This window comes from Acanthopagrus latus, chromosome 6 (assembly GCF_904848185.1).
Source record: "Acanthopagrus latus isolate v.2019 chromosome 6, fAcaLat1.1, whole genome shotgun sequence".
NCBI lineage: Eukaryota > Metazoa > Chordata > Actinopteri > Spariformes > Sparidae > Acanthopagrus > Acanthopagrus latus.
Genome location: NC_051044.1, coordinates 16536778 through 16551524, shown reverse-complemented (window position 1 = coordinate 16551524; position 14747 = coordinate 16536778). Strand labels below are relative to the sequence as shown.

The 14747-nt window shown below is 40.6% G+C and overlaps 1 protein-coding gene across 3 annotated transcripts; it reads right to left on the bottom strand.

Moving 5' to 3' along the window:
- Positions 1-70: 70 nt before the first annotated feature.
- On the bottom strand, positions 71-14429 carry LOC119020825 (WD repeat-containing protein 82-like). 3 transcript variants are annotated; one of them, XM_037100518.1, is made up of 17 exons: positions 13951-14429; positions 13612-13712; positions 13439-13505; positions 12820-12919; positions 11633-11749; positions 11359-11514; positions 11195-11264; positions 10976-11118; positions 6068-6241; positions 4958-5053; positions 4774-4878; positions 4663-4677; positions 4543-4584; positions 4326-4451; positions 3988-4138; positions 2275-2396; positions 71-2153 (listed from the first exon to the last, which is right to left on the bottom strand). In XM_037100518.1, exons 1-17 carry the CDS (start codon positions 14133-14135, stop codon positions 1986-1988), a joined length of 1938 nt encoding a protein of 645 aa, XP_036956413.1. In that variant the 5' UTR covers positions 14136-14429; the 3' UTR covers positions 71-1985. The 3 variants fall into 3 exon arrangements, with proteins under 3 accessions (XP_036956413.1, XP_036956410.1, XP_036956412.1); XM_037100515.1 differs by lacking the exons at positions 10976-11118; positions 11195-11264; positions 11359-11514; ... (3 more) ...; positions 13612-13712; positions 13951-14429 and adding exons at positions 6343-6420; positions 7192-7589 and having other exon boundaries at positions 6068-6246; XM_037100517.1 differs by lacking the exons at positions 71-2153; positions 2275-2396; positions 3988-4138; ... (4 more) ...; positions 4958-5053; positions 6068-6241 and adding an exon at positions 10501-10872.
- Positions 14430-14747: the final 318 nt, after the last annotated feature.

The following is a 14747-nucleotide window of genomic DNA, read 5'->3' as shown; positions in this document are numbered from 1 at the left end:
CACACACACACACACACACACACACACAAACAGAGCAAGAGAGAGGAATGAGGACACAAACGCTAGAAAATAAAGAAAATATTTTATTGTAGGACCGTGTAAAACAACAGACTTCAGCTCAGGCAACTGAGGAAGTCGACTGTGAGTGTGATGTGGATGAATTTTTGCATGTGGTTCAGAGAGAGAACAGCTGTTCATAGGCTATTAAAGGGGAAATCCAACATAAAGCAGACATTTCAGGGCTATTTCCCAAGTGACAGAAAATGATTAAAGGTGCAGTATGCATTAATTGTCCACCTGTCCGATTACTACAACAAAAAGGGGCAGCATGTCACCAACTGTAGTTACCGTTAGGTCGTTAGCACATTTTGCTTCCAATCCAGCATGGTGGCCACTCGTGGTATTTCAGAGGGAAAAAAGGACCCAAAAAGCATTTTCCCTGCAGACAAAGTTGATTATGACTATCTATTTAGAATTATTGATCCATGGAGGTTTTGTATTTTTAAACTTCCGATAAGCTGAGAAAAGTGATTTGAAAATCTATGACATCATCAGAATGTAAAGTCTGTGGGCGGAGTGAAACTCTGCTGCGCATATTCAATGAGCTGCAGAAGTAAACGCGGGAGGACAGAATTGTTATTGGTTTGAATAGTCTCCATCTTGCATCTGGTATTTAGTTCTTCTTTATAAATATATAGTCTCATGGATCATGGAGGCCGCTCATTCCCATGAAAGCTGCTCCCTCTTTGGCATCTAGCTAACTCAAATGGGGATAAAATATTATAATAGTGTGACAAATTCTAGACATTCCAAATTTTACTGGACTGAACAGGTTGAATGATATTAATAAAACGCATCATTTTGCGGGGTTTGTGAGGAGAGTATTGGTGTTTACACAAGAGCTTTGGGGCTAGCCAATTAGCATGCTGCCTTCAGTAGGTATCTCTGCAGCACAAAACACAGATATCATAAGTTTTTTAGTCAATTTATGAATGTTTTCAACTGAAATGTTTACATATTGCATCTTTATGGAAATGAACATCAACAGCAAGAGAAGAGAGAAGGCAAGAGAGGATTAATCAGATCTGAGGAGAAAGGTTGCCTTCATACATGGACAGTAAATGGCAAATGTAAATCAATAAAATTGTAAGATGCATAAAAGCATTTTATTGATATCCAGTTTTTATCTTAGGTCTGCTGGTTGCCTCCCATAACACTGCAGCCTTTGTTAGTATACTCTTTTGTGTTAATGGGTTAAGCAAATAAAACATAAAGTGTTAATAAGTGAGCTTTAGATGTGCTGGTAGGCAGAATTTTCTACCTTTGGACAGAGCCTGGCAAATTTTTTACCCATTTCCGGTCTTCATGCTTAACTAAGCTAAACAGCTATAGATTATAGCTCCTCAACATACAGACGTGAGAGTGTTAAGAACCATGTGTACTTCACTGACTGACTTATTTTATGCTGAAACAAACTAAGTAAACAAACTCTTTGTGTTCACGACTGAATAAACAAACTGACCTAACAGGAAAACATGATGTCATGTATATTTTTTGACAGACGCTGACACCCTTTTAGCTTCAAACAGTGTACTCAGTGTACAGTGTACAGTTTACTCAATTTGTATTATTACCTCATTTAAAATGTAAATATTAAAATTCTGAAACAAAGTGCACCTTTAATTGTGCATACTTTTTTTTCTTTTACCACTTTCCTTTATATATATGTGTTTCTCAAGCTCAGGCCTATAGCACAAACCAACAAAAATTATCATGTGTCTGCTTTTGTATGAGGAAAGGGGATGGATGAATGTGAATTCTGCTTTCTGGTGGATCTATTTTATTGCTTTTCAGTGTGAAATCTATGTCTGCCCGTAAAAAGAAGAAATGTCTAGAAGCTAAAAACAGTCAAATAACAAGTCAATTCATAGATATCGTGTTGGTTTGCGTGTGTGCTTGTGTATAATGTCTTGTGTGTATAATGTCTAACTGTCTTCCCCGTTCTCCCCTGCACCCTTGATGAGGCGTTTGTTGCCCCTCTTCCCTCCTGGTCCACGAGGCTTGGCAAAGGCCTGTTTCAAGGTGTGCTCCATTGGGTGGACCTCCTCATACAGGAAGTCTTCTGTCAGCCCGTCGCCGCTGTCTATCTCCATCTACACACAGAATAATGCGCAGATGAGTGACTGCTCTCTTCCGACAATAACATGACAGTTGATTTTAAATGATTTTAGTGTGATTGTTATTGTACTTGTATGTGATTTGGGTCATTTGTACCTTTTTGGTGACCTCCAGCTGGTAGTCTCTCTCCACCTCATCCAGTAGTCTGTTCTTACAGCTGGAATACAGCATCCGTTCTTTGATACTACAGGTGTACCCAGGCATCGAGTATATGAACACTGGAAGAGATGTAAAGTCATCACTTAAGCAGCAGATATTTGCTGCTTCACTGGATCAGATGAAACACCAGCTATGACATCAAAATAATGGTTCTGAAGCTCAACTCACAACCACAACCACCCTCTCTAAACTATGTACTACATCATGTGTTGGCAGAACAATAGAATCATCAACAGAGGTATCATCAGTTGAGCTTATTATTATTACTATTATTATTATTATGAATAGTTTGTTTATTTTAATTTAACCACATAGCTATAAGACAAGATATACATTTTACAGACAAAACATCAAAATCATAAACAACAAAGGCCAAAAAAGGCAAGAGAGAAAATGTTTTTGCTCTGTTTTGGTCTCCACCAACTCCTGAGGGAAATACTTGGTTCTTGAGCTGATCAATCGTTTGTATCGTCAGTATGTTGCTTGCTAATTGCTAATTTTTCTGGTGCTGGACAGGTGGTGTACAGATGGTTTGACACTGAAAACAGGTGCATGCCATAATCCGACTATTCAACTGAATTGTACATCATGTGAAATATCCCATTGTTGTCTGTAGCATTTATTTAGACTTCTACATTATCTACCCTGTAATTATAGTGGACTACGAGGCACATGTCTTACATCTCTATTTCTTGTAGCAATTCTATTTGTAAGTGTAAATACATACACAGTTGTCACAAGTAGTTTAATATGATAATATTAAACCTTTTTTTTTTTTTTTAACAGTTTTTAACATACCAACTTCCCCTCGGGAATCATTAAAGTATTTCTGGTCCTGATTATTACGTTGCTGCTTGAAATGATGTTAAAGAGAGCTGTGCATAAGAACCAAAAATGTGAACTGTGGACAAAACAAAGAGCTGAAAGATGCTGATCGAGCAGAACTGTTCAAGGAATACGTTATTTCCCGAAGTGCCCGATTTCCTGGAAGAGGCCTAGTTTCTCTCAAGAATGTGAGGCTTACTGATGATGAGGTTTCTGTCTTTCTGTTCTGTTTTTCCTTGTGTTTTCTCTCTGTGAATGTTATGCTGCATGGGCAGCTACAAGTTGATTATGTATATATTACAAGGATGAACACAGAGGTAATTATATGTGTATGATGACACAAGTGTGACACTGACACAAGTACAGCAAAGGGTTGAACTGGTACATTTTTATATTTATTCATCCATGTTGTTTATTGGGAATGTTTTGTTAATTACATTGCTCATCAGTGTGTTGTTTTCTCATATATACATATTTTTATATATTCTAAATAAATCTATTCAATTCTGAAGATGAGTACAAACTTTTGTGGGTCCGTCACTGACGCCTGTGACGTTACTTTTGATCCTTGGTTAATACATGTAAATCATACATAAGAATACTGATTAATGTAATTAGTGTAAAAGCTCGGTGTCAAGACATCACATGGTCTCATTGAATGTGACGCTGAAGGAGGAACAATCGTACTGAATGAAAGCCTTTTGAGAAAAACAAATTCAATTGACTTTGAGTGCGTCATCATTTCTGCATGTGGAGCACCATTCAGTTCCTTGAATATAGAAAATGGAAGAATCATATTAGAGTTTATTGAGACTGTGTACTGACCCAGCGCCTCCTGCAGCTGACCCTGGTGGGAATGCTTGAAGATGAAGAAGTGGTATCTCGGTGAGTCTGTGGGAATCCTGTAGGGAAGCTCCTGGGTCTCTGTAGGTTTGGTGTGAACCAGCTCAATGGTCTCTTTCTCTACATCCAGCCTCTGCGACACAACGCACACAAACAAGCTTTGTTCACAGGACAAGTCACGCAGAGCCCGTTTCACTGACAACACTAACACACAGTTTGCTTCAAAAATAGATCCCAACAGCATGTTTTTATTTTTATTTTCAATGACTATATGTTGCACGCTGTGTAATCAGTGATAAAGGTTTTCTGTTCGGGCTCACCAGCTGGATGTAGTTGATGCGTCTCTGCTTCAGCTGCTGCAGAGCTCGTTTGGCCTCTTCTTGTAGCGGGAAAGCAAGTCCTTGAAGAGTCTGTGCCCTTTTGTCTAGGCCAAACTCCATCGTGACCTACAGGATGGAAACAAATCTCAGCATTGATAGGTCACAACACGTGACTGAAAAAATTGAATATCAGGGAGTCAAACAGATCATAACAAACCCTCGCTCGTGCTGTTGGAGTCCCAATTCGTCTACGCTCATCCTGTGGACATGAGACAGTTTTAAATCTGTCCCTCGTGCACTCACAGTTGAATTTGCATCAGGAGTGAAATCTACATACCCATACGACTTTATCCTGCAGGAGAAAAGTAGAAATACACAGGATGAGTACATGTGATGAACATAAGACATTGACTATGTGGTTCACAGTTTAGGTTGTTTAAAACTTTACCTCAGTGACTTTAATCCGTTGTAATTCCTGCTCAGCTGCTGTGAGTGGAGCCGGGGAGCAGCAGGAGGACATGTGTCGCAGGTACCCCTGGAAGCACAGGTCGTCCTGCAGATCGGGCACACAAACTGGATTAATCCCCAGCAGTATCACCGATCAGTCGTCATGCTGAAGGGACTTTACCAACCTCGGCCGTGCCAAACATTTCATCTTTAATGTGACCTCCTCCGAACTCTTTCTTCAGCGTAGCGCGGGTGGCTGCATACACCATCTTCTGTCTCACCTGACAGACAGGCGGATGTGATAAACAGTTACCATGGTTATCACTGTTTCTGTGGCCCTTCAAATTATAACATTTGTGCTATTTGTGTGTCATGTTCAATTAATGCTTTAGGTCCCACGAACCACAAAAGAATATGTTTTGCTAATTGTTGCCTTAAAAAGCTGTTTTTAAGTTAATCTGCTGAAGGAGGACATTTTTTTCTCTGTGTCTACCATCTGTAACCTGAGTTTAACACACATACATGTTCATTTTTGAAATCTGAGCTAGTGAATCATGGCCCAGTATCTAGTTTGCAACTTATATAATGTGCTGTGGAAACTTGAAACCTCCAGTGCACTTAGGGAGAATGGACTTTTCATTGAAATTGGAGACATCTTGCGTTAAACCTTTGAATTGAATGATATCCGCATATTCTTAGATTTGCGTTTTTTCAGTGTGACAGGGGGAGTGGGTAATATTCACGAGCACTTATTTGAACATTTCTTTGTGAAAAACATGCAGAGTATTTTTTAACCATGTCTTATAACATGACCGTATGTTCTTATGATGGCACTTTCTACATTGTTTGTTGTAGTCGAGTTTTGCAAACAGTAACATTACTCAAGCAATAATATTTCATAACTGCGACAGAACAAATATGTTGAATGTTTTTAAGGCAAGTTCTGTGTAATGCCTTTAAACAGTTCATCATAAAACCAAATTAACTGGTGTTAAACTTATAAATTGTAGTCATTGTTATTATTCTTTCCAATAACAGCAAAATCTAACTCTAAACCTTTTTTTTTAAAATGCCACATTAGTTTTAATTTCATGGACGTCTTACAGAAAAGTTAGGGTTAGGGTTGATTTAATTCAACTGATGTTTTCACACAGGCGCCTGTTTGTTTTCTTATTTTCAGCTCAGTTCAGTCACGTCATTTCTGTTTTGTATTTAACTGTAAGAATCTGGCTGCAGGCTTTTTTGGCACCATCACTCGTCAGTCACAACATGTTAATCAGCCGCTCCAGACATACTGGTGACTGGTCGGGTGACCAGGCGATGAAGATCCACTCGTATCCCTGTGCATTCTGGGAGTCCAGGCGGTAGAGGATGTAGCAGGGCTCCTGAGGCGTGAGCAGAGGGAGCAGGAACTGATCGTAATCCTTGTCCCAGCTCTGTGCCGGCTCCCTGTACCAATCTAACACCAGCTCCTCTGCAGACAAGACAAGTATCAGCCCATCTCATCCTGGGGTTTTACAACGAGTCAGTTAAAAGCTCACTCGTGTCAAATCTTTGAGTGCGTGTTTACCATTTCTGATGACTATCTTCATTATTCGGACGGCACCTCCTCTTGCTCGGGCCAGAAACTCTTTCAGCTCAGATGTTGCTAAAGTAACCAGATATAAGGCAGAGAAGTCAAAACTGAGGATGGGGTGGGGGGGTTGAAAGCAAGCAAGACAGAGCTGGGTTAGGTAAGAACCTGAGACTCCACTTCAGGGAGAAAATTTGATCCGCTGCCAGATAGTCACGCCATTATCACCTAAAGTGACTCAGACAGGCGACAGATGCACCAAAGAGCCACTGACAACTTTGAGGCTGAAGGATAATATGACCTCATCTTTCCTCAATATTTCACACCAGCGAATGTAGTTTGGTACTTAAAAACTAGATTCAGCTGCTTATTACACTCCCTCCTTACCTCTCACCATGGTTACCAAACACAGCGGCCTCATAAATGATTTAAGACCAGGTGAGAAAGGTGAGAGAGGTGCGCTTCTGCCAACCTGTCCCCCTACGCTCCGATTACCAAATGCCATAACACACATATAGGTAAACTACCCATAAATGCCTGCAGGTGCTAAATATCATCATTAATGGTGTCACAACATTAAAGACAGGTGTGTTGACTGTAAATCAGTCATAGTAAGGCTTATGGTTTTATAAATGTGTAACCTATAGTCCAGAATTATTCATCATCCATTTGAAGTTGATCTTAAATATCAGCAGGATTGTGACGATGTGTTAAATGTCACGAAACAGCTCAAAAGTGCAAAAGAAGTGTTAAAAAACACCTTAAGTGACTCTGGAGACAATTTCATTAATACACACCCTGCTCTAATAAAGTTTACAGACTTGTCCTTTAATCAAATAAACTCACCGTTAATTCCGGTCTGGTGTGACATCTTTTGGCAGTCGCTTCACACTCCTCTCATGCAAGTAAGGACCAGGTCCAGGTCTGTGTCCTCGCTCTTCTTGCTCAGCAGGTAGGCTGCCTCTACTCTGATGGCAGACAGATGGACCCACGCGCACCGGTGACATAAACGCCTTGAGGGTGACTCGGGAGATTCCTAACAACTTGAAATACAATCTGCGGAACTGTGGCTGATGAGTAATAACGCGCCTGTCAGTGGATATGCCACCCTGACCACTGATCTAAAGCCTCTTTGCGCACCGATGACCACAACTTTAAAAGTCTCGGTGGGGGAGCGTCTCCCAGGTCACATACTGTCCTGTACAACCCTGTCCTGTGCGTGTGATGGGGGGAGATGAGGCTGTCCCTCAAATCCAGCGCTCCTGACATCAGTGGTCAGAACAGTGTTTTCAGATGCCGTCATGTAAGGACATTTTATCACTCATTCACAGAGTGGCCGATGAAGCTCGGGCATGATCTCAAATTCCAGCCACCTGGTCACAGAAATGTGACACTGAGCGAGAATCTGACCGCTTCATTTCAACATCGTCCAAGAATGTGTTTGTGGTTCATACCTTTTGTGCATTATGATCAGCAAAGTTACCATTAATAGCTAATGAAAAAGAAAGGATGGGGCAGGAGGATCTGTACGTTACAGAAATATGAGAATGTGCCATGTCTTACAGCAAGATATAAAGCCCCTTTACAAGCCAACATGAGATGTAAAGAGCTCCAAATGGCTTCTGTTCAGTCAGTCCTGATGGATCCATTACTGCTCGCTGACAAAAACAGACCCATCAGAACATTTAATAGCAGACTAAGGGTAATAAAAGTGTTAATTTAGCAAGTGTGAGTGCCAGCTGCTTAAACTACCATCCTTTATTCCTCCTTCCACACATCTTCACTGCACACACACGCACAGAGGGAGGTGAGAGAAAGATAAGTGTGTACCTGTGAGGTTACCTGTGATGGGATCATCCATTATTCATTCAGTGGTGAATACACAACCCAAGCATCTATACATTATTCAAAACAACCCCCCACCCCCCTCCTCCACTTCAGGAAGACACACTTTATGTGCACAGTAAAAAAAGACAAGCGCCCATTCATCAATTTGATTAAAACCGCCTGCGTTCCTCTCACGCTCGCATGTGTGTTCACAGATTGGTTTACAGAGTCAGCTTGTGTGTGTGCGCTTCTGTTAAGTGAGCTTGTGCAAGCGTCATTGTTGTGAAAACCACTGATACACTAATCCTGTAATTATCGATAAAAGACACATTTATAAAGACTAAGTATTATTCACTGTGTTTACGGCTCCACTTAGTCACGTGGAATAAAAGACTAGTGTCAGTTTGTATCCAAGAAATTGTAAAACTGCAAATTTATTCAGCAAATGTGTCCCACTTCTTGGTACTGTATAAAGCTGCAAATGCATTCAGCTGGAAACCACCATCAGCGTTGATGACAGCTTTCACTGCAACTTGTTTTGTGCATACAACAAACGAGAAGACTAGTAATTTGTGAATGCTGGAGTTTTGTTTCTTTGCTGATAATTTTCACTTCCTATGTATTACATTTTCTTATTTTTATTCATATTGGTCTTACGTGACTTTGCCTTCTGTTTTTAGTGTTTGTGTATTTTTACCTTCGTCGTTTAACTTCCAAGGTAAAAATACACAAACATAAAAAAAGAAGGCAAAGTCACGTAAGAGCAATATGATTTTTTTTTTCCGTCTTGGTTAACTTCCCTTTACGGGAACCATCACCTTATTGTGGTGGAGAGGTTTGCATGTCCCAGTGAGCCTGGGGGCTACGTTGTCAGGAGCCATGTGATCCCGAAAGGGTCTCCCAAGGCAAATTGGTCTCAGGTGAGGGGTCGGACTAAATATAGTTCACAAAGACCCCATGGAAGATAGAGGTGTGAGGCAAGCGGCCCGGACAGAGGAAGCCCGGGGCCCATGTCCGGAGCCAGGCCCAGACGAAGGGCCTGTGAATGAGCGCCTGGTGGCCGGATCTGCCACAGCCCGAACAAGGGATGTGCCACTTCTTCCTCCCCCATCCCGTGAACCCACCATCCACAGGAGAAACCGCTGGGGTCAGGTGCACTGCCACATGGGTGGCAGTGGTGGTGATGGACCTCGGCGACCCAGACTTGAGCGGCAGTGGGAGGAGTTTGGCGAGGCCATGGAGAAGGACTTTCGAGCAGTGCCAAAGCGCTTTTGGAAAACCATCCGGCACCTCAGGAGGGGGAAACGGGGAACCATCCAAACTGTGTATAGCAAGGATGAGACCTTGTTGACTTGAACTGAGGAGGCCATAGGGCGGTGGAAGGGGTACTCTAGTGACCTCCTGAATTGCACTCAGCCACGTTCTGTAGCGGAGACAGAGCTGAAGGATGCCAGGGTATCATTGCCGATTTCCCTGGATGAAGTCACTAAGGTAGTCAAACAACTCCACAGTGGCAAAGCCCCAGGGGTCGATGAGATACCACCAGAACTGCTGAAGGCTCTGGGTGTTGAAGGGCGCAGTCCTGGTGTGGAGGGGTTACAGGTCGGTGACCTGAAGATCGCATCACTGCTTTTTTAAGATGATGTGGTCTTGATGGCACCATCGGTTTTAGATCTACAACACTCAATGGATCGGTTCTCGTTTATCTGGACTCGCTTGAGTTTAGCTTGACTTCCAAGTGTTTATTCTGCTTTGGGTTGTCTGGACTTTTTTGCTTTTGCTTCATCTGTCAAAGCACTTTTTAAAATTCTGTTTTAAAAGGTGCTACATAAATAAAGTTATTATCATTAATATCATTATTGTTGTTGTTTTTGTTTTGAGATGTGCATGCTGTTATTTTGTCATTGTATAAAGCTGAATAATCAAATTAACCGACAGAGAATAATCTACAACTATTTTTATAATAAATTATTTATTATTATTATCATTATCAATAAACAGTTATCTTACTCTATATAGTTACAGTTTCTCAGTTGTGAGGATGTGCTTTTTTTCATCTTATGTGATAGTAAACTAAATGTCTTTTGGGTTTTGGATGGCTGGAAGGAAAAGCGATGAAAAAGTCAACGTTATCTGATTTTTGAGTAATAACAAAAAAGTGTTTTGTGAAGTCACATTAATTTGACCAGCAGAATCCAAGTCCAAGTGGCCAAATTTGAAGAAATTTCTTCAAAGCGTTCTTGAGATATTGTGTCTTAATGCCTCTGGTCACAACTATGGCCAAGATTTATCTTATTTTCGATATTAAAAAGGGTGTAAGGATGTAAGAAAGATGTCTAAAAAACGTTTAATATTAAATATTTACACAGTAAAAAACACTAATTATCAATCAGTCAGATGAAAAATAAAATATCAAGTTACAGGGTAAAAACATTAACAGAAAGTAATGTATCTGAAATCCATCAAAAAAACACTTTTAACAGGAGGTATGTGTGCTTTTGTAGCTGCATCACACATGTGTTTAAAAAGACTGAAGGTAGGGTATGTATAAAAAACACATGAACTGCTGGTTCCATGAGGATCTCATGAGGGCAAGACAGGCAGGAGAACACTTGACAACATCACTCCACGATTGTGATGTGTTTCACTCACTTCGGCAACATCCCTCTACAACTCATCAACACACGGGAGCCAAAATGTCTGTTAAGAGAAGAAGACATTATGAATGAGCACTCTGTTGATAGCAGTTTTTCCAAAAGCACCGACTGTACATGAAACATCGGTGTGACACGTTTGTTCTCACCATGTTGGTGCAGGCGCTGGCAAACGTCATGTATCTGGGGTTAAACTGCAGAGTATTGATGGGTCCTGGATGTTTCCCGTCCAGCACAGCTACCTTCATCCCACTCTCAGTGCTCCAAACGTGGACTCTCCCGTCCTCCGAGCCTGCACAACAGGACATATTTTAACACCACTCTTACAGGAAGAAACAAAACTATAAAACAGACGTCTATAGGCTCACCTATCATGACAAACTGTGAGTCGGGAGTGAAGCAGGCCTCCAGGGAGATCCCTTTACTGTTGTTGTAGCCCTTAAAATCAGAAAAGACAAGAAACACCTTCAACTGATTACACAAATATATATATGTAATTCAGCAGGCTTTAGACGATGTGTTTGTCTCTTACAGAAAAAGTGTGCAGCACTGATCCACTGAAAGCATTCAGGACGCGAATCATCCCTCCATTGGTGGTGACGAGAATCTGTTTACCATCGTTGCTGAATTTGAGTCCAGTCCAGTCACAGACACGATTAAACCTTGTCTCGAAGGAGGCAAAGGGACCCTTTTCACAAAAAGATCAAATACATTATAAATCAATATAAGAGAGAAAAACACTAAAGCAGGTGCAAGATGTTCGACTCCGCCATGAACACATGTGCACACACCAATTAGCATTTTACCTTGTCAAAAGCACGAAGGTCATATAATTTAATGGCTTGTGATTCCACGCCTGCAGCAAATATCAGCCCCTCAGGGTCAAAGGAACAGACAGGCTTCCCCAGAGGATTAGTCAAACCCTGAAACACAAAAACACACACATAAATCCAAAAAGAAAGAGTGTCAAGTTGCAACAGAAAGTCTGTACTTAACCACCATATTTTAACCTTCCAAATTAAAGGTCTCATATGGTAAAAAGTCAGATTGTCATGTCTTTTTTGATTATAACACAGGCCTATGTGCAATATAAATACTGTGAAAGCATCAAATGCTATACACACAGGAATATGAACACAGCCTGTTGGCCGTTTGTGTTCAGGCCTATGCGAGTCAAACGGACAGCGGGCTTACGAGACATGCACTATAAAGGTTTTAAAGGTTTTAAAGGGGCTCTATGTAAAAAATTGGAGCAATTTGCATGTATTATTCACTTTTGGCCAAATATGAGCGGATAATAATGTGACATGAAAAATGAGAATGTCTCTCTCTGTTGCCTGTCTCTGGACGATTTTTTTAAAGTTGTTTAATGCTGCTTGACTGTGGATTTCTTTATGAAAGGAAGTGACTTTATGCAAAGTGCCTTGTCTCAGTGCCTCTCTCCGCTTTACTAATAATGAGTAACAGTAGCTGATGTTTAGATAGTTTAGATATGGAGTCTGTTAACATAAACAACTGGCTTCTAACACAACACAAACGTTCCACAGAGACCCTTTCATGTAAAGAACAATTTTCTGGTACACACCCAAAATAAAAGCCTGAAATCACCCTGAAAAACAAACATTAAATAGGACCGTTAATGTCCGGTGTTTGTGTCATGCATTGTTCATTTTAATATCTCTCTTTCCATTTAGTACATGTTTGGAGGATAATATTTTACAGCTTTGTGTTTGAGCTTCTGTGTGTTGGTCTGTGACGCAGTGGTTCATAAAGCTAGTCTGGTGACACCCAGTGGACACAGGACAAATGTTTATTATAAAAAAAGTATAAAATAGGGAATGTGCTAATTACTGATACAGCAGCTTCCAGTAATCTGGGAGGTCCTGCTCTAAAGCACTAAGAGTTACAACAGCATCTGTAATTGCACATTTAATTAGCTGCCTCCAGAGAGCAGAGGAAGTGTCATTTTCCAGCCTGTTCCCAGACTACTCACTTGACAGTTCTGAGAGCGCAGGTCCCAGATCCGGATCGTCTTATCCAACGAGCCTGAGATGAACGTGTCATCCACTGGTGACATGGACAGAGCAATAACTCTGCAGAAAAAGAGGAGGGACAAATTAAACCGATTAACTTGAACCATGAAGGAAATCACCATCAGTTTAGATGAAGTTAAAAAAGACAAAAAAGAGCAGGTAAGACAAAAGGTTTGCTGTGAAAGGGAAAAATTCTGTCTTTCACTGAGTGTAAATGTGAATATATGTGCTCTTGTATTTATATTAGTATATTAGGATAAGATATTAGATAACATGGATAATGGATGGATTCGAACACCTACTCATTGTCAAAGACGAAGATGTAAAAATGTACTTTTGTGACAATTTTGATGGAACTTAACTTAATAGTAAAGTAAATTGTATTTTCCTCATTTAATTTAATTACAGGGCAACTGGGATTGAAATTATTCCCAGCAAACAACTGTTAGAGGATTACAAACTTTGTTCGTGTTTCACAATCCAACAAGCACCTTACAGGGGGTTGTGTATATTTTGTTCTCTTCATAACTTCTTGGATGTAAATAGCTCACAGGGGTCCATGTGGGTGTGTTTACTCACCTTGCAGTGTGACCTGGGAAATACCTGATGAACTTGTTGTCCATAAGTGACAGGTATCGGATGGTATCTACAAGACAAAATACACATATATGTTTATTTCAGTTTTTAAAAAATCAAATTAAAATTGTATGTTATATCTTGTTTAGGGTTGACTGATGGATCTGAAGTATTACCATCTTGTTTGTTGGAGCTGTAGACCACTGTGTGTGTATCTCCATGTGTGTAGCGGATGAGGTCTACTCCATACTTCTTGCTGAACAAGGTCCTTTTATGTCTGAAGAAGGACAGAAAACAAAACTGTAAACCATATGACCACAACACGAACCACAATGGCAGTGTAATGTGTGTTAATAACCACTTAATATGGATCAAATCATTCAAATATATTTTGAAAAGTATTGAGACTGCTAATTATTATCGCACGTGCGAAGCATAAAGGCATTGCAAGTGATTAGTGACAGTTAATTCAGTTGATTACACAGATATTTAATGTTATGATACTGGCCACTTACTTCCCCTCTCGCATGTCATACAACACAATACAGTCGTCGTCGCTGCTCGACACTGCATTTTCGCCATCTGGGCTGAAGTCCACGCAGTTGACTTTCTCGGCATTTTCTCGGTATATTCTGGCAACCCTGAAACTTCGTAACACGCTGTCTGTGATCCTCATGTCTGCAGCGAGTTTATTTTTCATGCAAATGAATAAAAACCTTAAGGGTGCTCTCCTCTTGGCCTCACCAGGCCCTCTTCGTGTATGGTTTAACGACGCCTGCGAGTCAATGCATGAGCAATATCATTTGTGGCCCCCAGTGAGAGATAAAAGCTCACATTTTCTAAAGAAAAAACATCAATAAAATCCGAAGTGGTGTGTTATTTACAAATGGGACCATACAGAAACATGGAGTGAAAAAGATACACTCGGTTTTGACCTCATCATCGACCGGGTGGGCGGTGTTTTCCAATCAGAATTAAATTCAGCAGCTACAACGGACAGGGCAGTGACTGTAACACAATCGAGCGCATCTACTATCAGAAAAAGGAAATGACGACACACCGCCACCGGAAGCTGTTGCTACACGTATACATCCTCTGTTTTGTTGTACGAACTGTTTTAGTTGGTCAGAGATTTAGTTTATCTGCCTCATTGTTTGTGAAAGCGTAATTTTTGGAGCGGTTTGACAAAAGTCTTATGTGTTTGCATGGCCATTGTCATGTCTGATAAGACACAAACGCACCGAAAATGGCACTTATTTGACAAAAGGCGTGTATGTTTCATCAAAACCAGCATTAAATCTTAAATATTATT